Source organism: Peromyscus maniculatus, chromosome 6 (genome assembly GCF_049852395.1).
Source record: "Peromyscus maniculatus bairdii isolate BWxNUB_F1_BW_parent chromosome 6, HU_Pman_BW_mat_3.1, whole genome shotgun sequence".
NCBI lineage: Eukaryota > Metazoa > Chordata > Mammalia > Rodentia > Cricetidae > Peromyscus > Peromyscus maniculatus.
The window spans coordinates 137702745-137729120 of NC_134857.1; the positions used below are offsets into that span (position 1 = coordinate 137702745).

General features: G+C 42.8%; 1 protein-coding gene across 2 annotated transcripts in view; it reads left to right on the top strand.

Annotated features, from left to right (window-relative positions):
* The window catches only part of Ptger3 (prostaglandin E receptor 3), a 71219-nt gene extending 48533 nt beyond the window's left edge, over positions 1-22686 (top strand). Inside the window, exons 3-5 of one of the 2 annotated variants that reach the window (XM_042280200.2) lie at positions 14701-14789; positions 15590-15714; positions 18170-22686. In XM_042280200.2, coding sequence (XP_042136134.1) covers positions 14701-14789; positions 15590-15668 — 168 coding nt within the window. In that variant the 3' untranslated portion in view covers positions 15669-15714; positions 18170-22686. The remainder of the gene's footprint in view (positions 1-14700; positions 14790-15589; positions 15715-18169) is intronic. The other variant, XM_015993803.3, reaches the window with a different exon arrangement.
* Positions 22687-26376: the final 3690 nt, after the last annotated feature.

Below are 26376 nucleotides of genomic sequence, written 5' to 3' on the forward strand. Positions count from 1 at the left end.
CCCTTGACTGGAGACTTTTTCCTTTTTCATGAAGACGCAGGTCATCAATGCTTAGGCTAAGAGTTCTCTTCCTTCTGACTGATTCAGAGTCAATGGCTCTCCCCTCTGTGCTCAGTCCCTTAGTTGTGTCTGTGATGGTTTCTTATTACCCTCACATGCATACCACAGCTGTACCTGCCTCTCACCCACCTCTCTCTAGCCTCTCAAATGACAAACCACATCTTTAAGTTTGCTGTTCAGGCCTGTCCTCCTTCCTCTCCTCCCCACACTCCCAGCCTCTATGTCAGTGATGACTTTGAAGTAGAAATCCGTTGCAGATATAGAAAATTTCACTGAATCGAAGGATCACAATAGTGTTACCCATCAATAAGTACAAGAATATTTGAGATGCTTAGCAGAAAAAATTAGAGTTCTCAGCAGTTACTAGTGCTGGGAAGAATCCTAGCCTATTCAACAAGTAACTGCTAAGAAGAACAGCTATGAGTCGTAACAACAGACCCCCAATGGTATGGCTGCCACCCAGGACATCTTCCAGTCCTGCTCAAAGCACTGCCATTGACAGAAGTTTAAATTGAATGAGCACAGCTCACTGAGCACAGCTATGCTCAAACCTTCAAATCACATTTCTGAGGTAGGGTTAGGGGAGAATGCTGTCAGGACTGACTCAGTGTCCATAAAAGAGCCTCAGATGGGAAGTAGATACCTAGCAGGAGAGTGACCAGGCAGGCAGAGAAGGATGCTGGTGGTGAGCCAGAACCTTGGCTACACTGTCTCTGCCCACTGAGCTCTGAACTCAGTATCCTTGCTTCTCACCCACACAGTGGCTCAGGTGTGAAGACGGGTCTGATAAGGGTTGAGAAGTCATTTCCCTTCCAGGAACCAAGAGCCCTTTATAAAAATACCCATGTGGTGAGGCTGTGATAGGCAGACACTGAGGGTTTTCCTGATTCTGTTGATAATGGCTCCCATCAGTTCCCAGATCTTAGTCCTTCATTCACAGATCCAGTTCACACTGGGCGTCACACTGCCTATCACTTACTGCTCTACAAAGCATACAGGTAACATGCACCAGATCGCAAAGCCTGGAAGCCACCTGAACAGCCCCCCCACCCAGTCCTCAGCCACAGGCTTTCCTGTACTCCTCAGCCTTGACCTTATACAGGGGCTGTAGCCATGAAGAGTCAGACATGGCTGATGTCATAGCCTAGCTGCACAAAACGTTACCAGTTCACTCTCCAGCACATATTAGATCCCTCAGAGAAGAGGTGTAGCACAGGGGTCTCCTGCCCACGTATCACTTCATACAACAGACTTCCCTCGTGCCCCTTGGAGCTTCCCTTTAAGAAGGACTGTCAGCGACACACAGGTGAGCTTGACACAAGCAAGGCGAAGATACAGTAAAGATATCAGAAGCCAAGTAAATTCAAGATGTGTGCCACGATGGAGAAAGGAAGGGTGGGGATCTTAAAGAATATTTGGTTTGGGGAAGAAAAAGTATATCTAGAGCTAAGATCCACATTCAATGTTAGAAGAGGAAAGTATTCAATTTGGGGGCCTCTGGTGTCCTTAGTTAAGTAAAGACAGACAAGGCTGATCCACCATGCAGGGTGGAAACTGGTGAAAAAATGAAGCAAGTTTCCTTACTCACTGAAAGGTTGTCTCTTTTCTGAGGACTCGAGATCTTTTCACTTCAGTGTAGTGTGGAGAGGAGGGCAGACCTTGGGATCTTGCTGTGGGATGTGTCCACAGGGTTAAACACAGACTTCTGCAGCTGCATGGGGCACTGAAAATTCCCAGGTGAAGGATGCTGTGCTCAGACCATCTATAGGATTGCGGCAAGTTCATGCTCTTTAGAGTTGAGTTTTCCTAAGTCATATTGGAGAGGGGAGTATGTGTGTGTGTGTGTGTGTGTGTGTGTGTGTGTGTGTGTGTGTGTGTGTCTGTGTCTGTGTATGTATGTATGTGTTTCTATGTATCTCTGTGTGTGTGCACTTGTCTGTGTGTATCTATGTGTATGTGCCTCGGTGTGTGTTTGTGTATGTATCTTTATGTCTTTGTATATATGTGTGTGTGTGTGCCTATGTATGTGCATGTGTATATCTGTGTGTGTGTGTGCCTGTGTGTGTGCCTGTGTGTGTGTCTGAGTGGGTATGAGTGAGTAGATAGAAGGGATTAAGTAGAGTTTAAGTTAGGTGACTTTCATAATTAAGGTCAATTCCAAGGCAGTTGGGCCACCTAGGTGCCTGATGGAAGGGAGCCCCTGAAATCAATCAGAGGTCTCCAACATAGACTTCAATATTCTACTTCCTATTGAGTCAGATTTTCTTCTTACCTTCACTGTCTGTGGAGGGGAATTGCATCATGACTTGAAGAGGCAAACTCTTCAGGGACAAAGGACTGTGTGTCCTCATCAGCTCCCTATTGACTGACTGTGGGTGGTACCTATCAATGGTTTCAGTAATTCAGATCCATTCACTGGCAACAGAAGGTCCGTCAATATTTCGTAGGTCTAGATCTTTTTAATAACAGTTGATAATTATTCAATGCTACAAAATGAATTCTGTTCTCTTTCTGAAATGCCTGGATGTTTGATTCTGAGTTGAAAGGAATTTTTTATGTCTGGCATTTAGATTTCAATCACTAAGTCACATATTTCAATTAAGTAATTTTTCATTTGTCTAAATAAATGATTGTGTGAGACAAGTAGTTGTTGCCAACCATAATATCTCAGTTTAGATAGTTCCACACACACACACTACTCTTAAAAACACATCCCTCAAACGAAACTTCTCTACAAATTCATAAAAGTGAGAGAGGAAGGAAAAAAAGGACTGAACTATGTTTCCCTGATGCACAGATTAATGCTGGCTATACGTAGCCCAGGACTGATCTGGCCCTCCCCTGGTCATCGAGGATGACAGCGATTTCTGCACCATTCTCAGTCACTGCCTCGAGGTCTAAACAGCTGCTTGAGTGCCAGCCATCAATCTACTTCCTTGTGGGGAGGAGGAAGTGAAGGAAAGCATGCCTCTTCTCTTTAGGATTTCACAGAAGTCTCACCACTTCTGCTTACATATAATTGGCCAGAATTTCCTCACATGGCCACACCTAACACAGCGAGATCTGGGAATGCAATGTGTCAACTGGTGTCCAGCTAGTAATGGGCAGTTACAGGAGCCACAATCCCTACATACTGTGTGGGATTGGGAGTGGCCTTGTGATGTCTGTTCTCTGTGTGAGTTATATAATGTCAAGGAATCTGCTCAGACTCTGCCTGAGGGTTATAGTTATTGTGACATTCAGACTAAGATATGCCAGGCAATGATGATTTACTGCATTGTTTTGTATTTAAATCTGATTAATTACTCTTCTGGGCTAGATTCCAGACATCCATGCTGGAGCTGATGCTGTGTTGGTCATTCTTTGGCTGACTCTGTCACCCTGGAGAAATGGGGTGCACCAAGTTTAGACTCATCATAACCATTCAACCCATAGGATGTATATTGCATAATGATCACTTTAAATCATGTACAGTTTATAGCAACTTTCTTGTTATTGGGTCAAGATGTTTTTACAGCTTGAACAACATCTTTTGAATAAAGTACATTATCAGCAAGAGCTGATTGAGTTGACGTTCATCATGAGGCTGAAGTAATTCATCTTGTGCATAAAAGAGAGCATCTGCTGGGATCCACACATTGTCCCAGTGTGTCAACTTAATCTGGTTGTTGAATGGCTGTGGGTAATTGTGATGCACAGGGAGTCACTTCTTCAGTGGAATTATTTTGTAGACAGCAGTGCCTACATCAGGGACTAGGAAACCCTTCAGCATACCGAAGTGCCTAGGTATTAATCAAACCTTTTCCAACCTAAAGATAAGGATTGATTTATCATGAAATCGATGGATCTCACACATTACCACATTCACAACAGCCTTTAATCTTCCTGGAGCCTCTCAGTTACTGACTTGGTGATAACTAAGAGCCTTCAACTCTTACTTGCTGTTTACTTTTTGTCTGAGCTGAATTTCCTGTGATCTGTTTGCCATAGGAAATTGCAACGAGATCCTCAATCAATACTTGGATGACAATTGATTCAAAAAAGCAGAATGTATACCTTCTGTCAGACTTAATTTGTTTTTATATCTACATTCCTAGCTTATTTGGAAATAGGATGGCCTTTTTTTATTTTTCATTTAGAGCAGAAAATTTCCATTATGTTTTGGATTTCTTTCTGATCATTTTTGTGATGTATTAGGTTGGGGCGGAAAGGCCAATGTTCACATATTTGTAAGGGCAGCTGCTTTATTTATTCAGAGTTGATGGCATCTGTTTCTCCCTTTTTGCTAACTGAGGGAGGCAAGGTGATGCGTGAATCTTCCACAACTTAGAGTTTACTAGGACTGTAACAACACTAATTATAAAATTTGTGTGATTTTAGGACCTTTTAAATGTCTGTTTTAATGTTTGTTGTGTAGAACACAGCACCACCATTAATCACCACTAATCCTTGTTCTCTGTTGATGTGGTAGCAGGCAGGAAAGCAGCACAGTGGGTCCCCAAACTTACAGCTGAAGGTTCTGTCTCCCTCTCTCCTCCTTGTTTCTCCCATTCTTCCCTTCCCTTACTAGATGGTACCAGTGTGAAGGAGCAGGCTATTACATGCTCTACACTACCTGGTATAAGACTGGGTGCAGCTAGTCAGACCAGCACAACCTACCCACAGGTGATTCCTGTTTGTGAAAACAAGGGAGTTGCTGGTAAACTGAGGGACACTTCCTCACACATCGGGAGTCCGTGGTCCTGAGGATTCAGCCCTGACTACTATCTTCCTTTTAGCATAGAAGACAATACAGGCATGGTCATTTCCTTCTAGAATCTAGATACTGCTTTGGGTTCTTCACCTGTAGTAACCACAGCCTCTGCTGGGACAAGACCTTGACCCTAACTGCAGCATCTCTATGCTGGTCTCTCTATCAACCAGCTTTCTGTCCCTCCCCTTAATCCCAAAGGAGTCCAAGGAAGCCAGAAGAAATAAGAACGTCCTCACCAGCTTCCCCTTTACATCACACACATGCACCAAGACACCTTGCTGTGTGTCCTCAGTGGCTTAGCCCCTTCCTTCCTCTTCTTTGGGGTCACTGTTCTTGCCTCCCCCGCCACACTCATGTAGTTGATGTTGAGGCACCCGTACTGAATGGAGGACATCATTGCCCTGCTTCTCACTCAGCATGATCTCCTTGAATCATGAGCAGGTCTTCTGCAATCTCTCCCTTCCCACACCAACTGCACTCACTTTCTCATTTCCCACTGGTTATAATCCAAAAGTGTTTACATGTGGGAGAGCAGGGAACAGTAATTTTCTTCTTTTTTTATTGAAAAAGTTTTCCATACAGTATATTCTGATCATGATTTCTCCTCACACAGCTCCTCCCAGATGCTACCCACCCACCCAACTCCATGTCTTTTCTTTCTCTCTCTTTAGAAAACAAATAAGCAGACAAACAGAACAGAATTTAAAAAGCAAAAACAAGAAACATACAAAAAAACAAAACCCATAGAAACACAAAATTGGAAAACATAAAAGCAAAAGACCAGTAAGACCAAAAAGAAAAAAAAAATGTCCAAACAAAGCACCATAAGACAAAATTACAAAAAAAAAATGCAGTTTGTTTTGTGTTGGCGTCTACTGCTGGCATGAGGTCTACTCTTAAGTGTGGTTTATGTACCCCGTTTGACTCCATTGGAGAAAGTTAATTTTTCTCCTTTGCAAGCCGTTGTCCGTTAGAGATAGGTTCTTGGTTAAGCACGAGCAGTCAGGTCCACTTCCTCCTCCAGCACTGGCACCCCGTCTGGCCCTGTGTGTGCTGCCAGTCTCTCTGTCAGTTCACATATGTGTCCGTCCTGTTGTGTCCTTGGCGTCACCCATCGTCGCTGGCTCTTACAGTCTTTCTCCCTCCTCTTCTGTAAGGGGAGAAGTTTGCTGAAGACATCCCATTTAGGCCAGGTGCTCCAAAGTCTCTCCCTCTCTGCACACTTTTGTGGGTCTCTGTATTAATTGCCAACTGCTGTAGGAGACTGATGATGTCTAAGTAAGACACTGATCTATAAGTATAGCACAATGTCCTTAGGAGTCATCTTATCCTGTCCCTTTAGCAGAAAAAGAGAATTCCGTGTTAGGGGGACAGTATTTTTTGCCGATCCCAGAAAGCAATTTTTCCTAATATATTTCATGTATTTGTAGATTTATTTAAAGATATGGGAGTATTTGTGTTGTCAACAAAACCTTTCCAACTTTTTTAATCTGTACAACTTCTTTTTTTTTTTTAGCTATCTTTTACAAAAAAAAAAATACTTCCTTTTAAAAATAGTTTTCCATTTAAGTGAACGTTATTGAATGGGAAGTATCCCAAACAGCTCCTGTATTTGAAAAAGTGGTCCCTGGTTTGTGGCACTGTTATAGAAGGCTATATAACCTTTTGGGCCAGGTACTTACTTGCAGATTGGGGCGTTGGGCCAACAAGGCATATCCCCATTTCCAGCCTGAGCCCTTTACTTCCTTTTTTGCCAAGAAAAGTAACTCATAAAGTTGATAGCCAGGCTGTGAATCCCAGGACCAAAACCTAATAGAAGCAGCTCATGGGAAGGAGTAGTTTGGGTTCATGGTTTGAGAGGACTCGACACCTACCTCCATGACCTGCCCGTGCCAGCCATGCCTTCCTCCCAAAGGTTCCTCAGGCTCCCAAACCGATGCTGGGACCAAAGATTCTAACATCTGAGCCCCAGGTAGACATTTCACATCCAAACCATGACAGTACCCTTCCAGGCTCAGATCTTCAAGACAGGAAATCTTGGCCTTGTCAGCTGTGTTAGTCTCTTGCCTCCTGGCTGTGTCAGAGTGCCTGACATGGACAGTGTTAGCAATGCAGGGTTGATTTTGGCTCACAGTCCAAGGGTATAATCCACTATGGCAAAAAAGTCACAGTGGCGGGGATCTGAGGTCACATTGCATCCACAGTCAGCTTGCTTTTTTCTTGTCATTCATTCCTTTACCCCAGCCCATGGATGGCACCACTCACAGCCAAAATGGGTCCCCCCACCTTAATTTACCTGATCTAGAAACTCCCCCATAGACCTGCCAGAGTTTTATTTCTTTGTTCAAGTTGACAATCAATATGAACCATCAAATCAACAATTTGCTGCTTGATTGACAAGGTCATAGGTCACTGGCTAACCTATGACTTGGATGTGCATACCTGTATAGTCAGATTTGACTGCAGTGGACAGAATCCTTATACAAAATATATGTAAACAGGCCCATGGTTATTCCTTCAGCTGAGGTGATAGCTGTGGACATTCCCTGACAGGATCCTAGAATTGTGGACAGGGTAATAAAAACCATATCCAATCCAACTGAAAGGGATCTGCTAACACTCCTGAGCACTTACATTGGGCCACACTGTCAGTTTTGTTCAAGCAGTTCAGACATACTAACCCTTCCAGTCTTACCCACAGTCATATAGGGTGGTTTAGATTCTCACCTGCTATTGTGAGGAAACGCTCTGACAAACAGCAATTCCGGGAGGAGAAGGTTTATTTGGCTCACACTTCCAGGTCACACTCCAGCACTGAGAGGAATCAAGGTGGGATCCACAGAGGAAACACTGCTTGCTGGCTTTTTTATACAGGAGCCAGATGTGGGCAGTTATAACAAAGACCAGAGGCAAGAAAGCCACTTTCTAAAGGAACCTGTGTCCACATGATGGCACAGGAATGATAAAGGAGGAACTGAAAAAGTGCCATGGTTTATGGAGGAAGAGATTCCCCAGCAGCTTTTTTGTTTGTTTGTTTTAAAGAATTGATACTGGAGAGAGAATTCGTCATCTAAGAACACTGGCTGCTCTTGCAGAGGACCCGAGTTCTGTTCTCAGGACCCATATGGAGGCTCACAACTGTAACTCCAGTTCTAGGGGATCTGACACCCTCTCTGGCCTCCATGGGCACCAGGCACATATGTGAATATGGGATGCACAGACCTCTCTCTCTCTCTCTCTCTCTTTCTCTCTCATACACATATACACAAATAAATACTTTAAAAATAAGAATCATTTCAACTTGTCAGTTGTAATACAGATTTTTTTCTGTTTTATATTTTACCTGTTGACATTTTAAAAATTAGGATAATGTTTGAACATTGATTTCTTCATTTTTTTAAAATTTACATTATTACATTATAGCAAGTTTGCTCTAGATTCTGTCTTAAATTTTTGTTATTGGTTTTGAAATTAAAGTATAATTTTTCTTTTTCTCCCTCTAAGCCTTAACTATTTCCCCCTCCTTGCATGCTCTTAAATCATGACCTCTTTTTCTTTAATTATTATTATTAAATATATATGTGTATGAATATATACACCTGAATATATAAATACAACCTGTTCAGTCTGTTTAGAGTCACTTGTATGTATATAATTTCAAGCTAACTACTTTGAATAAGGATTTTTATTGTTCTTACTTTTTTCTTACACTATTTTGGAATACGAATTTTTAAATTATTTAATGTTCAAGTAATGCATGCATATTCTCCTGGAAAATAACCACTTGAAGAGGAAATGAAACTCATCACCCTACAGAGGTGACTGGCAATGTGGAAGTATGGTGTCTAAAGATTTTTATCCAGCTCTCTGGGAAGAACTATTTACTCCTTCAAAGAGAACCCCCTACCTCTGGGCAGTCCCACACGGGGCTGCTTACACTTTAGGGCGTTTACAAGCAGCTTCCTTTGCTTTCTGCAATGGTGCTGTGGTTTGAAAGGAAAACAGGAGTCTCTTACTCATAATGTGAGTAAAGACCACTCTGGGATGAGGCCATGCTCAGCACTCAGGTTCTGTGGAGCCTGGTGTGAAAGCAGATGGTCCAGGTGTGGGCACAGAGGCTGAGAGGTGAGGACCCTGTTTCTCAGCCTTTCCTCCCTCTCGCAGGGGGCTCCTCCTACAAGAGAATTGACTTCACCCTGGACTTTCTTCCTTCTCAGGCTTTGACAGCTAATTATTACATGTGACCCTCAAAATGTGCATGAAAGTCTTGGGCACACACAGAGGGGAGGTGTTGTGCTTCACCAGACACCATCCGCATCACCCAGTCTTAGCACACTATGAAATGCCTCCTGTGGCAGGCAGTGTTGGCCTTTAAGAACTTAGTTACTGTGCCTTTAAGAACTTAGTCCTCCTTATGCAGTCCTCCTCCCAATGCTTCTTTCCATACCCCAGGAAACCCCAGATCTCTTAAATCACTTTTATACATCCCCTTCAGTTCTCAGAGCATCATGAAACCATGTTAATGCAAGATGAGCAGTGTAGTGGTGATTTATTCTGTTTAGAATACACGTTAGTGCTTTGGAAAAGCCCAGAATACCATTGAATACACCGAGATTCAAGCAGAAGTATTGGAGTCACAAGGGAAGCGTTTTAGACAGTGAGAAGAGGCTACGACCTCTCAGACACTGTGTGATGGAGAGAAATGTTGATCTGTCTGGACTCAGGCTTACGGTAGCCAGGGCCCTTTCCTGGGAGGCCCTCTTCCTCCCTGTCAGGGTGACTTGGGTTCTGAGAAGAACCGGAAGGAGCAGGGAAGCTTAGGGTTGGAAGTGGTTTCACTGAAGGGTGGGCCAGAGTGATACCTCAATCCAGAAAGACCAGGACTGAGTCAACAAACCTGCCACGAGCCTGCTCCTTTGCTGGGGTGACTTGCTGTCCTTCTTCTCACTATGGAATAATCCATTGCCTTAAACTCTTCAGAGAGCAACATAGCACACGAGGGCCCAGTCTGGTTTCTGGTTGTGGTTCTGATCTAGATTTGAGCAAGTCACTTACTTCAGTGAAGCATCGTGATCAACATTAGTCTGTGATGGAGCTAGTCTCTACTTACAGATACTAGGTATAAACACAAGACCCTGGAGTAATTAGGTTGTACTGTGCCAGAGGGCATCAACAAACGAAAACTGATGAACATCTGGGGCTTATGACAAGCAGATTGGCCAGGTCCCCTGTCAGCTTTCATTCTGGTCATGAATTCACATTCTTTCTCCCTTACCTCCCCTCCCATTTCTTCTCCTCCCCTCTCTCCCCTCCCCTCCCCTGCTCTCTCCTTTCTCTTTTTTGCTGGACAATTTATGCTCTGGGCTGTTTATAAGTAGATGAAATCTGCTAATCTATTCTTGGGCCTCATGTGGGACAAAAATGAGGAAACTGGATTCCAGACAAAACTTTACCAAAATCCAGCTTTGTTACCATAAAAACAACTTGGCTTCACATCCCCATGTGTAAATGAGTTGGGTCCCATGATCCCCAAGGCTCCTTCTGGCTTTAAAATGTACAAGTTTGTTTACTCACAAGATCACCACCCTGTTTCGAGTAGACGGTCCTGTGCCTAAGAGCGGACCCACCCTCAGGATGAGCTGTGAGTGCCAACACTGGGTGACTACAGACTCCATTGTGCTGTCTTCTCTTGCAATCAGATCCCCTTTCTACTGTTTCTTGTTATCCCAACTTTCTTCAAGGCAGCAATCAGGCAGTATAGTCTGCATATTATTGTCTGCATTATGAAAAGCCACTGGCCATGGGGGTTTTGGATTCCCATTTCAACATCCTAAAATATCTACATTTCTTTTCAATTCCATCTCTATCATGTATGTTTAGTTATTAATTATTAATTGATCAAATGGTTAATTTCTCTTTTCAGTGTCATGTTAAATAAAATTTACCCTATTCCCTTATCGGAACAATGTGTTAGTTCCAGATAATAAAGTTTTGTTATTTCTATATAGAAAGGAAGAGCCAAGTTTATAAATGTTAGAGCTTAATCCACAAAACAGTTATACTTAGCTTGACAACTGCAGTACCAGAAATGGCAATAAATACTTAAAGTTACTAACAGTGATTTTTTATTAACATTGGGTGAAATTCAGTGACGGGAGTTAGTGGAAGCAATGTAGCCGTGATTTATTAGCTATACACTGGTAATGTACACATGTGCAGTTTGAATCAAACTCTATCACATCCTGTAGCTGACACTGGGCTACTTATCTGTGTTTCGGTTTCCTCCGATCTCAAGGGAAGAAGGTGATAATTAAATGAATTAAGATTGGTAAAATGTTTAGAACAACACTTGCCAGAGGAAAAGTACATTATAATTGTGGTTGTTTTTTAGGGAAGGAATCAAAGAGCATAATTCATATTCAGAACAGGTTGAAAGGGAACAGCGAATAGGAGGCAGAAGAGGGATAGACAGCTATGGGAGAAGCACGTCTGTAATAAGAACACAGGTGACTAGAGAGGATGGGAGAGAATTCTGCAAGTTTCCTCTCAGTGCTCTTCAAAACATGAAGTTAACGTTTATACTGACTGAGTCCTGAGCCCTTGGTGTAGACTGCCTGGGCCGGAGCTGCGGACCAGGCAGTGGATGGAATAAGTCAGTTAGCTGATGAGTGTGCGCAGACAGGGACCTCTAACTATACAGCACCTCACAGACAGACCAGCACAGGGGTCAGCCCACAGAGGTGTCAATCACCCCCAGCCAAACCTCCAGCAGCCACAGGGTCCACTAGCTGTGTCAAGGGGTCTGCAAGGGACTGGTGGTCGACGAACTTGCCACAGTTGCACTGGGAAGCCAACCCACCCCCACCCCACCCCCACCCCACCCCCACCCCACACCCCTGCCACTTGCTTGTATGCACATGGGTAGATAGTATTCAGTGTCTCACCTGGATTCCTAAAAATGTCCTTGATATATCTTCGCGAGTTGCACTTTACTGAAACCTTTGCACTCTCATACTCAGAGAGAAATGGGTAGATTACATTTAATGATGTGGGAAACACTTTGTCATCCTATGAGCTTACCGGAAGCCAGGGTGAGGGACTTAGTTCTGAGAAGTCCTCTGTCAGCACAAAGGCTGAGGTCCATGGTGGAGAGTTGAGGTCTCTAAGAAGTCTACTAGAAGTGGACTGTAGCATTTTGGAGGTGCTGTCGGGGGCAGTGCATTTGAGGAGTTAAACATGGAATCATATTAAAAGCAAGAGTCTGGCACCACTGAGGTAAGGTATGCTTCAAGCAAATGTTTCCACCAATAATTCTCCCCTACCCTAAGTAAATCCCAGACTGGCCATGCACTTCTGATCTCCAGCCTCTGCCTGCCAAGTGCTAATGAACTTTTGAATACTGTTTCTCAACATGATCTAAAAGCCTAACTCCTAGCTAAGGGGAATGGATCACAGTGGTCCAAGAAGGCTGTTTTTCACGAGACACCCTTCCCAGAGTGCCCATCCATAAAACAGGCAGCCTTCCCACTGGCAGTGAAGCATAACTTGCCACAGGGTGCATCTGGTGCTGGCTGATGGCTTACTTCCTTTCTGGAGCTCTTCCTGTTGCTGCAGAGCCTCCCCATGTGTCGCCGCTAACTGCTTACAGTTGGACTTTCAGAGGCTTAATGCCAGGTACAGCTAGGGAAACCATAAATACTGATGGGTGTGGGAGCAAAAAGGCCCAGAACCTTTGTCTCAATGTGGGACAAGCTTTGAGGATCATTCACAGTCCAGAGCTGTCCTAAAGGTCAGAGAGGAGACTCAGCTGAGTTTCAAACCCTGCTGGTGTCTTTGTCATGCTGTTCCCTTCCTGGTTTCTCCCAAGATACATCCTTCATCCTTAGCTCATACACAATCTTATGACAGGTTGGGGAGTGGAGCAGGGATAGCCAGAGCCTATCTGGTTACAACAAAAGCTGACAGATCTTTATGACTTACTGATATTTGTCTTAGAAATGGTATAGAGGATATGTTTGAGAGGAGAAAAATGTGGGTAATAAACCATTACCAGAAAAACCATTTATTAGGTTAAACCATCTATCATTCAAATATAGAACCATTTGAAAGCCAGACTTATTTTTGTGGGAGTTTATAGCAGAATTGAGAAGAAGTGGAATTTTTTAGCCATCCTCCCTCACTCATGATTGTATCCATGATTGCTGTCCTAACCAAGGAGATGCACGTTACAATTGATGTGTTCACATTGATACCTCACTGTTCCAAGTCTGTGGCTTGTGTTAGGTTCATGCTTGGTGCATGAGCTGTGAGCGGGGTGGATGGGCAGGGACTGGTACATACTTCACAGCCTCACACAGCAGTGTTCCCATTCTGCTGTTAGATACCAAATTCTGAAACTTTGTCCACTGTTAGGATGGTAGTCAACAAATGTGGTAGGCTCAATGTGTTCACCATGAAACAGGTCTCTAATCAAGCTCCCATTATTCTACTGGCAACAGGAGGATCAAGGTCAACTAAGACCAGAACCTACCCCAGCCAGAAGGGCTTTCTTTGGCTACAAGAATAAAAGAGGATCTGAGGACCTTGCAGAAGAAATGGGGAAACATGCTGCTTGTTCCCTAGTCTGACCCCTGACCCAGGGTTGTGTTTGAATGAAAAGTGCCACTAATCTTCTGTTTTCTCTGGAATTGTAAGAAAGATGTTATGCCATGGTATCCAGACTCACTTTCCTGATGAACTCATCCATGTCCTTAACATAGCCAGAGTGGAAAGGCTCAGAGTTCACCTGACAAGCTAAGCGATGTTACGTGTTTTGCACGTGTGTTGCCCTAGCTGGTCTTGACTTTATTGAGACTAAACCAGTGCTCTGGGCAGCAAAACAACTTCATTTCTATATGGACTTTTTCTTGCAGCAATTTTATTTCATTCTGCTTTTCCTTGTAAGAAAATTACTGATAAATATATTAAGGAGAAATATGTTTTCAGAGTGAGGAGTCTTTTCTTAGTTCCCCAGCAGTGTCCAATGAATCAGGGTGCACTTGGGCACTGCTACTGAGGGAATGCACTTGTGACCAATTTGGCAGCATCATTTGAGCCACAAACCCATACTGTCATGGCCTGCAGGTCAGAGACACAGCAGCAAATAAAAGCAGACAGGTCCCTTCTGTGTGAACCTTCTCCCTTAGACAGTACTGAACACATACTCATAAAGCCCATTGGTGTCCAACAACGAATTCCTAAAGAGACAATAAGCAAGCATTAAATAATGAGAAAAGTCCTGCAGGGTGCCATGAGGAAGGAATCTTCAAGTTGAGATATGTAGGATGAGCAGGAGTTGGCCAGGTAAAGGGGGCGTGGACGAACCAACTGGGCAGGGAAGCTGAGGGAGGAGAAAGGATGACCCCACTCAAGGATGGCCAGTGGGGACTGAGGGTGCAGGAACAGGAGGAGGTTTAAAGTGAGAATAGTCTTCCAGCTAGAGGCCAAGCCAAACAGGGTTTTTGACGTCTAGTTAAGAATTCTGGCCTTTTCCTAAGCGTGATGAGAAGTCATGAAAATTGTAGAGTGGAAAGAGCAGACAGGCCTTAGAACATTGTATTGCATTTTTATTCAGGGTTGAACAAGTGGTGAGGTAACCACTCTAGAAACAGTCATTTCAAATGTGGACACCAAGGGAGCAGAGTGTGGGTCTCTAGTTCTTAGCATGATAGTAGGAGTATGCTGGTCTTGGGAAGATAATCTAAAGTACATTTCTTCTTTTGCCATGACCAGTGTGAGTCAATGTGTGGACATTGGTTTCTTTCAACATGTTTGAGGGAACGTCATCTGATGAAAAGAACCAAAGTCGGTAGCTCTGTCCTCTGACATAGCTGTCTGTCTGTTCACAGATCAGGCCCCACTCCAACTACGCTTCCAGCTCCACCTCCCTGCCCTGCCCAGGCTCCTCAGCTCTGATGTGGAATGACCAGCTGGAAAGGTGAGATGAAAGTCTGCCTGCTTGACAGAGAAGCCTTTGTCCTTGGCTTAGGTCTGTCTACTGCTACCAAGGCAAAAATATTTCTGAGACTCAAAATGTAAGAGCTGAGGAGATGGCTCAGTCAGTAAGTGCTTGCCTCAAGCATGAGGACCTTCATTCAACACCCAGAACCAAAGGCCAGGTGTGATGGCACCTGTAATCTCAGTCATGAAGGGATAGGAGAAAGAGACAGGAGAATCCCTGGAGTTCACTGGCCAGTTAGCCAATGAGAGGCATTGTCTCAATCAAAAAGGGGAAAGTCACTTGAGGACCAGCACTCAAGATTGTCCACTAACCTACACACACACACACACACACACACACACACACACACACACACACACACACACACGTAAGTCACCACACTCATTTTAATCCAGGAAAGCCAAACTGGACAGGACAGGGTAGCTTTCTTTTGTAAAACCCTTCAGACATTTTCTCCCACAGAGACTGATTCTAGCTTGATTTTGTGACAAATTAGCTCCTCAACCATGTCACTGAGTGCTTATAATAAGATGCATAATAAGTGTTTTACAACTGAGTCAGTATTTTAATCAGACACCAGAGCCCAATGTCTTTGCCACATGGCCGGCACACTCTCAGTTCCCCTTTGGATTTGATTTAATTTGTATGAAATGTGTCCTTTGGTGAATAAACACTCTGGAAAACAGAGCACAATGAAGAGTGAGATGCATGGTTGACTCTGTTAAATTTAGAACACCAGTTCTTATCCTTAACACTGTCTTCAATGTGTCTGCTAGGGACTCCAGAGCCATGGGTGGACTGAGTGAAGTCTGCCAGCTTGTGTTCTGTAACCTATATCCAAAAGGGAGGATGTGAAGAAAAGGGTTTCACTGTTTTTAAGACAGCACACTCAGCTTCTCAAGTAAGTGGAAAGCCAGTGTGCTCGGTTTATTTCATTCTCTAGTTTTCCAGGTGTGAAAAGTACCTCTTCTCAGGACACAGTATTCCTATGAATGTGGATGTTCAAGAGCTTAATATCTTTGCCATTTATCATCTCCTGGTTGTGGTGACTGAGGGAGAATCAATTCAGACTTTCAAAGAAAGTGAATATGTTTTTCTATGAAGTTGGAAACTAGACCATCAAGAATATGCTGGTGGACTCTGGAAAAGCTTAAAAATCATAAGGCTGGAGCTGGGGAGAAGGCTTGGTGAAGAGCACTGGCAGTGGACCTGGGTTCAGTTCTCAGCACCCATGTTAGGCAACTCACAACTACCTGTAATTCCACCTCCAGGGATCTGACTCCCTCTTCTGGACTCTAAGGGCACCACACTTATGCATGTATGTCCCTCATTTAGCATCTGTAAGATTAAATGTGTATACCTTAGGCATACTGTGGCTCTGCTCTCCCTTGTTACAGAGCATGAAGGGAAGACAGAGGGTAACTTACTTCTACCTCTTTTTTGTTGGTTTCACCCTATGGCTTTTTAAAAAATCATCATTTATTTTATAAACGTGTTTATATGTCTGTGCATGTGTCTCTGTGAATATAAGTACAGGGGTCTGTGTGTGCATATATGTGTGTCTGTTTGTCTGTCTGTGTGCCTGTCTGTCTGTATATGCATGTGGAAACCAAAAAAGGTATTGAGTGTCCTTCTCTATCACTCCATTTATTCCTTTGAGGCAGGATTTCTCCCTGAACTTACAGCTCTTGTCCTCTTGGCTAGGCTGAAATCAGCAAAGCCTAGCAAGGACACAGGTATGCATAGTATGCCTGGCTTGTTCTGTGTGTATGCTGAGTTCTAAACTCCAGTCATGTGCTTGCACAGCAAGAAATCTTAACCCCAGATAAGTTCTCCAGCACCTTGTCTTTCATTTTTAAAATAAATTTGACTATAGTTTTGCCTCATTAAATAGAAAAAAATTAAGACAGGCTCTGCATAGAGACTTTGAAAAGTGGGGGGAAAGTGAGAAGCTCTGGGGATGTGCCACAATGGTGGAGTGCTGGCCTAGCATGCTCAAGGGTGGGATCCCTCTCCAGCAGCAACAAACAAGCCAATAGACCAGGAGAGGGTGCTTATTGCTATCTAGTCCCTCCCTCAACTCCAAAAAGCCATCACTGACTTACAATACCTTTTCATTCTTTCCACTCTACTTTTCCCCTTTAAGCATTTTTCAAACCGTGTGTGTGTTGTGTCTCCTCTGTGTCTCTGTGTCTCTGTGTGTGCATGCATGTGAGCACAGATTCCTGCAAAGGCCAGTAGAGTGCATAAGATCCCCTGGAGCTGGAGTGACAGGCAGTGGTGAGCCACCGAATATCAGTGCTGGGAACTGAATTCAGGTCTTCTGCTACAGCAGAAAATGTTCTTAATGGCTGAGCCAACTCTCTAGTCTCTCTCTGTACCTTAAAAAATTGTCTGGTACATTTATTGCATGGATTTTTAGGCGTTTGTTACATGTGCCTTTTTTTTTTATCTTGTTCTTATTTCTTTAATGTAGAATATGCACTTCTTAGACTGTTTGCAAATACTTTAGAAAATCAATATATTGCATACTCAAGAGTTTATGAAGGAGCAAACTGCAGGTCCCTCAACCCAGGATTTGCAGTCACGCTGGGTGCTATGGCAAGCACTGGCACTGTAGTTGGAAGACCAAACGTGGGGGGATTTGTTGTTGCTGTTGTTGTCACTATTTGTTCAGGTGGGTTGGGTTTTGTCGTTGCTGTTGTTATTTGTTTGACAGGGTTTTTTTTTTTTTTTTTTTGCACTCCTGGATAGCCTCAAACTCTTATGGAACCAAGGGTTGCTTTGAACTCTGGATTCTCTTTTCTCAGACTCCTGAGTGCTGGAATTACAGGCATGAGTCATCACACCCAGCTACAAGATTGCTTTTCCTTATACTTGTATTTTATTTTAGCTTAAGAAGACTTTAAATGAGCTTGTGATGTGTGTTCTATAATGCTCTTGAAAACTTTGTGCAGTCAAAATGCTTTCTAAAAGAATTAGAGATTTGAAATTCTGTCAGTGAGAAACTGACTTGCTTCACTATAACCAACATGGCATATTACCTTAAAATCTGGCAGAAGAGTGAGTTGGTTTGATGTGAGAAAGGCTGCATTTCACAGGGTGCTCAATGGCTCTCTTCCTTATTTTAAAATTACAATTATATACTTATTGGGAATTATTGTATGCAAGACAATCTGTTTTTGATGTACCTGTAAGTGACTTCATTTATAAAGCACACCTAATTTCTACACACATGTGCTTTGGCTATAGATGGCATGTGTATTTCTTATTTACATGCTACTTTTATTCTAAACACAAACATGTAAAAATTATTCCTACTATACTTACAGGTCTTTCTCTCTGTATTTTAACAGATGACAAACACCCTGAAGTGGATTTTCATTACAGTTCCTGCTTCCCTGGGTCTGTGAATCCCCCCCCCACCCCGCCCCCGAGAAAGATACCTGAATATTTTGGGTTGTATCTTCTTTTGGCTCCATGTTTTAATTTTTTCTTGCCATTAAACAACTGAGACAAGCTTTCTTATGATAACCGGAACTTCTGGATGCTGATTGACTTCTGTGAAGGACTGGGACTTTGCACTTGGGAAGTAGGGCAGAACTGCATAGACAAGGCTTGTAAGAAGCGCAGACTAACTTGTTACAGCACCGTCTCCAGCGCCAGCCTTGACAGAACATCTTTACATGTTTTCTTAGTTTGATTCTTCTACATAGATTTGAAAAAGCAGCAAAGCTTTTAAACAGTGAAACATCAATATGTTGAGTATGAGCTTAACAAGACAAAAAGCTGCGTGGGAAGCAGAGGACATTGAGGAAAGGGTATTTGTGCCAAGCAGGCATGAGATACCACAGAGTTGTGTCCTTTTCAACGAGGCTGGGAAATAAAGTTTCTAACTTAATTCTGGTGTAGTAGGCCCCTCAGTAATTCAGGAATCACCTATTGTTTCTCTGCTGTTAAAGGGAGCAGTTGAGCTAAGGGGGCCTTCCAAGTGTGTGGGAGGCTGTGAGACCTCCCCCACCTTTTCTAGGGTTCTTAGGAAGAGGATAGAGGGATAAGAAAATATCAGATAAAAAGAGAGATCTAGCCGACGAGAAGACAGAAACACAGATAGCTTCAGGAGGGCCTGGATCAATACGCAACAGCCTCAAAGGTTTATTGAAAAATACTTTTTATAACAAGTCAAGGGGAGAGGCAAAAGAGCTCCCCCTTGCTAGATCAAAGCACACCATACAACTAAGTATAGACCTTTCCAAACACCTGGTAAACATGCTGGTGGTCAAATCATCTCCTTATACAGCCCTGTGGGGTAAAGCAAGCTCAGATTCTCTGACCCTGAGTAATTTGAGCTCCCACACAAATCACTAACAATTCCAAGGCTAGATGACTAAATGTTCAGTTAAAACCATAAAAAGGAAAACCAGATACAGCCAGCTAATTATGGTTCCAGTTCAATCTTATTTCTGAATCACTATCAACTTAAGACTTCTCATAATTTGTGCTCAGGCAGCACTCACACAAAAAAGGGCAAAATTAATAAGTGACAATCATTCGATATCAAGTCTGTGACTTTTTATGAAATAAAATGATTTTGTCTGTGCTGAAATAGTGAAGTTTAAAAAATATTTGAGTTCTTTAATAGCTTCCATCTGGTACATATTTGCATGCTTGTAAATCCAACAACCTGTTTTCCTTCTTCAGCCTGCCCTTTGCTTTCCTCTCCCCACCCCCCAGTTCACCTAGTTCAGCAGATGTTCAGTGTCTGCCTAGGCAGTCACTATCTCACACTGTCACCTCTGTGGGTGTCTTGAGAAGAGATGAGAATCTGGGATCTGTTGTTTCACCCTGGGAGCCTGTATCAGGAGTCCATTGTCACTCTGTCCACCTATAACTAAATGATGTGGTCCGTGAATCAGCTGTCAAATCCCATTGCTTTATTTTGACTGTTTTTACAATGGCCTGAACAAGTCCTTAGCTGATCACTCATACTACCCAGTTCTCAGATTTAAGTTCAGTGACCGTTACTGAGTACAGGTAAAGATCACCATCAGAGCAATGTCCATCGCTCACCTTCATGGCTATTGAGTGGTCATCTACTATTTATTTTCACAAGACAGAGCTCTGTACAGGGTTCTCCGTTAGTACCATCACTTAAGATTTGCTGCAGTGACACCCACTTAAAGGACCAGGTGATGTAGCATGAGCATGGGTTTTGAAGAAAAGTTGGATTTGACTCTCAATACATCACACACAGGCCCTATGCCCTTGAGAAAGCTTCAGTACATGCCACTGGGTCTCAAATTACCTACCTATAAGATGAAAACAGTACTTCCCATAGAGTTATTGTGAGGATCTCTGTGAAGTGTGTGCAATGTGCTAGACCAGTAAACATTGATGGTGTTTAACTCCTTGTTCAGAATTATTTCCAAGTACTTGATATGAGCTCTCAGTTTCAACTACAAACTGACTTCCTTACTGCAGGGGGTTGAATGTCATGGGCAGAATCCACTTCAAACCCATGTGTTAGTGTCTGTACCATGTAACCATTGCAGAACTTCCCACTTCCTATGTGTTCTCTCCTTGTCTTAGGCCTTGGACAATTCATACCTATGTGTGTCCTCATCTGTATTCTCACTCTGACATTACATGGACCCCACAGTATCATACCATACTGTTCCTTGGACACTTACACTCTGTGTCCTTTTTTCCCTTGAAAAACAATGGCTAGATCCCTTTTTGTTATATTTTCTTATCTATCTCAACAGTGTGTTATCCTGTCTGACACCTAGAAAGTTGCCACTGATTTAGTAAATTATCAACAGGGGTGACATCTATATAGAGGACTACCAGCCTTTAATTGGAAGGAATTCAGTGGAAAGCTGCTCCCATACCATTACCATTCAGCTGAGGAAATTTCATGTTAACTTCTTGATTTTTGTGTCTGTCTCCAAGGAATCTAATCATACTCAGTTCAACACAAGAGTGTAAGGCTCCTTTGTAATAATAATAATAATAATGCAACTGGAGAAGCTTGACAAAGGTGATTTCCAGACACCAGATCAGACCTTTTGTGATCCATCCAAACTCTGATAGAGAAAGTGTGTGTTTCTGTAAAATACTTCTGGTGTTGTTTTTAAAATCAGGCTTTAGTTTTTAGGCTAGCTTTAGGTTCTCAACAAAACTGAGTGGAATTCAAAGACTGCTTTGCCTTTTAGTTCAGAGAAATCATCTACTGAAGATCAGATGTAGCTAGAAGTTTTCTTGTGTCCTGCCCAGCCCTGAGGTCCCTCAGCTGCTTATAAAATAATCATTCAGAGGCTTATATTAATTAACAACTATATGGCCTATGGCAGGCTTCTTGCTACCTAGCTCTTATAACTTAACTCAACCCATAACTATTAATCTATGTATCACCACGTGTTCCGTAGCTTTACCTGTGTCCCATTACATGTTGCTCCATGGATGGTAGTTTGGGGTCTCCCCTTACTCTTCTTTCTCCTTTCGCTGTCTCTCTTGGATTTTCCCACCTGGCTCCATCCTGCCCTGCCACTGGCCAGTGCAGCTTTATTTATTAGCCAATGGGAGTAACACATATTCACAGCACACAGAAAGACATCCCACAGCAACCAAATTCATCCAAAATGCCAATTTCTGCTGCAAGGTGTACTTGTGTTGTGATTCTGACACGTGAATTAACTTTTGAGGTTCCCATCATCAGTATCATCAGTAAACACTCTTGTTATTAGATAATGAGGCTGAAACAAAGGCTAATCCTCCAAATAAAACAAGTTCCATGGAGTTGCTACCCAAACACACAGCATGTAGATAAGTGGAGTTGATCAGTAGTTTTAAACCAATTATAAGACCAACCATAAAGCTTATGGGTTAAGCACATAAAACTGTGTATCATTAATGTGCTAAATGGATGTGTAGGCATGAGTTCTTGCTCTTTTTCACATATATGCAATAGAGTCTTTGTAATACAGTACATATTAGCTATATGTAAGATGTTTGTGTAAGATATTACATGTATTGTGTGTGTTCTTTATAATATATGACAAATATATAAGCTACTCTGTGTGACATATCACATGTCACATCTAACATGTCCTGTGTAGTATATTGCATGTAATATGGTCCATGTCCTTTGAGTCCTCTGACATTTGCACTTGAGGAAATGAGCTCCTGCAAAGGCCAGTCTCCAGGGCTGTCCTCTGGCAGCAGCACCAATCGGTGTGAATGAAAACGGGTGAAGAAAGGTCCACTAGGCTGCTTCTTGGATGTGAGGCCAGGATGATGGGAAAGGCCACCAAAACTGCTGTGAGAGCCAGGCCCTGAGAAAGCAGCTGTGCTGGTGTTTGGAGGCTGTGTTTGTTCCACTCTCCCCAGGAGGGAAGAGAAAGGTAGATCCATTGCCTTGTACAGGAACATGTAGTTATGTGTCTTGTAATTATTTAGAGTAGTCTATAAGATGTAGAAAATTCAGACTTTAATTGGCCTGCTATTTTATTATTTATAAGAAAAGCCTAAAATTTTTTAAAAAAATGAAATGAAAGTTACAAAAAGCTATAGAATATATTTAAAATAACACAGCCTTCCCACACCCTCAATAGTTAGGAATACATTTGAGGCACGCTAAGGTGGCTGTCACAGTGTGGGCATCTTAAGGCTCTGTTCACTATACTTTACTCACTATAATGATGCAACTATCTCCTTTTTGTTTTGATTTGTGCTTATGTTTCAGAAATCTTGGGTTTACTAAACATTTTGTTGATTTTTAATGTCTACACACAGACTGTAAATGAAAGTGGTTCTTGTTTCATCCATGTCCTAAGGCTTGGTTTTCATTATATGAAGTATTCTTTATATCAAAGTAATCAGTGTGAAACTCATTCTAATATCCTTTATAGCTGCTTTTGAATACTGGCTGCACTGTGAGTTTCCAGGACCTGCACTTCATGAAACTTGTGATCCTGTGGAACCAGCACTGCTGGGGCCAAGACACAGAAGTAACCGATGAAGACACAGTCATCCGTGTCTTCGGATCCAACTTGGCACATGTGAGTGGGGCTGAAGCGCCTAGGCTGTCACCATGTGTCATGTAATTGGCACTAAGTTCTACGTGCTTCCTGTCTACCCAGCTCAGAGAATGATCTACAAGACCTGTGCTTGAGGTTTTGAATGAATGAGCCTATTCAGCATATAGCAAGAAAAAGTAACAGAGTAACTAGTGAGTAGCATGTAGAGAGAAGCAGCAGACTAAGAACATCAGATGCCCTGCTCACAGCGCCCAGCAGAAATTACTGGAGGATCACAGTTGAGACAGCAAGAACAGGAGGCGACATCCTCAAACTGGGGCTGAGAACACCCAGCAGAAGGAGCTGAGGAAGCCCTGCTGAGGCAGCCAGATGGAATTCCCAAGTGAGTTCTAGGAGGAGCAGAGTGTCCCCTCGGGTGAGACTTCAAGTGGAACAGCAAACATCAGCAGAAAGATACTGTGACTAAACTGGATGGTTATCAAGCACCGACTGGGAAACTGAGGCAGTCAGCTGGAGTTCCTAATTGAGCTTTCCCTCCATGGATGAGCTTCCCATTCTCACTCTAGACAATTTTATATTATGGGATAGACAACACTAACCTTGGCTGGAAATGAAGTTTTTAAGGGCACAGTGTTTTTAATACTTGAAAACACTGGCTGGTTTTCCCTCTCCCTATCATAGAGCCAGGGACCAGCTTGACACAGGACAGGGAGTGTTGGAGGATCCTTGACATAAACAAGCTTGGGTCTGCATGGAGAGAACAAGCAGCTGTGCAGCCTGCTTCGGAGTGACTATGTAGCACATGACAACTTACCAACATAGCGTGCATTACATATGCCCTCTTTGACCTTGGGCCATTTGGGCAGGCTTTATTTAGGTTTGAGCAAACTGATGACATTATCATTAGACTTCTCATAGAAAGCAATTATAAATATGTTTTAATAAAGGGTGACTAGTCTAATAGAAAGTGAAATAAAGTAAGCCTACATGTAGGAGAATGTTTACCCAGGTTTATGTCTTCCCTTGGCATGGGTGAATTTTAGCCACATCTACAGGCCACAAAAGGCAGAGGACACAAGGTGTAGCGGATAAACAGAGCATAATGTGCATCTAATGAGAGAAAATGCACATTTGAAAAGGGTTTAGGCTAACGTGTAGTGGTTTATTCTCAGAAATAAGCACATCAATGAGTGTCACTGTTTGGTTTATTTCTTTGACAATAATGGTCTCAGACTGCTTATCGATTTAACTTTGGGCTGAAATGTCAAATCCATTTCAATGCCTTTGAGTTACCCATGAAATATGTGTGAAGCAATACTTCGGGAAGACAAATAAAATTCTACCTACACATTAAAAGCAAGAGCTGAGAATCAAGCACTGAACTGCTGCAGCCCAGGGAGAGGAAATGAAATGTGCCCTAAAACCCACATCACTGAAATCTCAGCATGAAGCCAAGCACAGGCTCCCAATAACAGTGAAGATTAAATCGAGGAGGATGATAAAAAGTGGAAGACTTACAAGTGGCCTGACACTATGTCTCCATAAATAACTCGCTCCGTGATCTCAGGTGGGTGGGAGGGTGCTGGGGCTCTGTCAGTGAAGGATGTGAAACAGATTTTTAAGCAATATTAATAAATGTCATACTAAGGAAATGTGGGGGGAAAGGTAGAAGGTCTTAGAAAAAGGAAGAAAAGATCAAACTCATTTGTGTTTTCTCAAGCTTGCCGAATACTCTGTTTTACACATTTATCTCAATTCTGTCTTCACCACAGGATCCAATCTAAGCTTTGTTCATTCCCCACCTGAATTTCAAGGGCCAGCTTTTGATCGAGGACCCTCAGATCATCTTATATGTCTGCTACCAGAGTCACATTTGCCCATAAATTGAAAACCTGCTTGTTATTTCCTTTTTTAACGCTTGCATTGTCCTCCCATGAGATTCAGGATAAAATTCAAAGCAGGAATGTAGTCCATGGTGGTTTCTACCATCTTATGTCTTCCATCTCCATCTTGTTTTCTAGTGAGGGTAACCTGTACCCACTATCCCTACACACTGGGAGCTCCCTCCTCATCTCTGTGTGAAAACCCTAACTCACATTTCAGCTAAGGAACCACTCCCTCAAGGAAACGTTTTCTTTTTTTGTTGTGAGCCTAGCCTTTAATGGCTGAGCCATCTCTCCAGTCCACCTTTTTCTTTCTTTTTTTTTTTTCCACTTACTGAAATCGAACCCAGGGCCTCCCGATTGCTAATTAGGCAAACACTCTACCACTGCATACTCTTACTCAGCTTCTTTCCTTGAAAATATCTCTGTATTCTGATTTGTTGATTGATCTGCCCATCATTTTTACACTCCAAAGTGAAGATCACCTTCTTCCAGCTGTCAGATGTGTCTGTCACAGTGTATAACAAAGAGCTATCACTCCACAAACCCTTGCTAGTAAACAAAAGAGCAGAATGTTGTATAGCAATTAAATATGAAAATGTGAACAGAAATAATAATCCCAGCTGTCTTGAGGACCAAACCATTCTTCTGCCATTCATGTACAACAGAGGATCACTCACAGTTTCTGGACCACACCACCACCATACCACAAGCCACAATGGTACCAAGAAAACAAAAGATAGATGTTAGAGGGAGCTCATAGGGATCAGGTGTGGTACCACCAAATGTCTACCACTCACACAAGTCACCCAGGGCTAGTTAGACAAGAGTATCCTGGCTTCTTCTCTTGATGTTGTGAGTCAGTTTGGTATGGTATCTGAGATTTTATGTTTTATCAAATGAATTTTCACCAGGTGGTTTTTCCCACTGGGCAGATTTGACATAATAATTACAGTAGGTTTTTGTTTTTGTTTTTCGAGACAGGGTTTCTCTGAGTAACAGCCCTAATTGTCCTGGAACTTGCCTTGTTGACCAGGCTGGCCTCAAACACAGAGAACCACCAGCCTCTGCCTCCGGAATGCTGGGATTAAAGGCATGCATAACCACCACCTGGCCTACAGTAGGTTCTTCATCATCATCATTTAGCCAGCACCTCAGTGCTGGCAGGAAGGTCGCACTTCAGAGCTACTGAGTAAGAGCCTCTCACAGTGGTCGTCAGCAACCTGTGTGTGAGAAGCTCTGGGTGACCATCAGGGTGGTGGGGTAGCCTCCTCAAATCCACTCCATTGTCATATATAACCCAGAGAGCAGAAAGCTAGGTGTTGTTGGTTGCTTTTTGACTCTTTAGCTCTTTGCTCTTTTGGGAGGTTCCACCACCCAGCTCCCAAATAAATACACATGGAGACTTAGTATTACTTATAAATGCCCAGCCTTTGCTTGGCTTGTTTCTAGCCAGTTTTTCTTAAATTATCCCATCTATCTTTTGCCTCTGGGCTTTTACCTTTCTCATTTCTGCCTATCTTTTCTTTCTCATTCTGTGTCTGACTGTGTGGCTGGCCCCTTGTATCTCCTCTCCTCCTTTCCTCGTTCCTTGATCCTTTTCTCTCAGATTTCTCCTTCTATTTACTCTCTGTGCCTGCC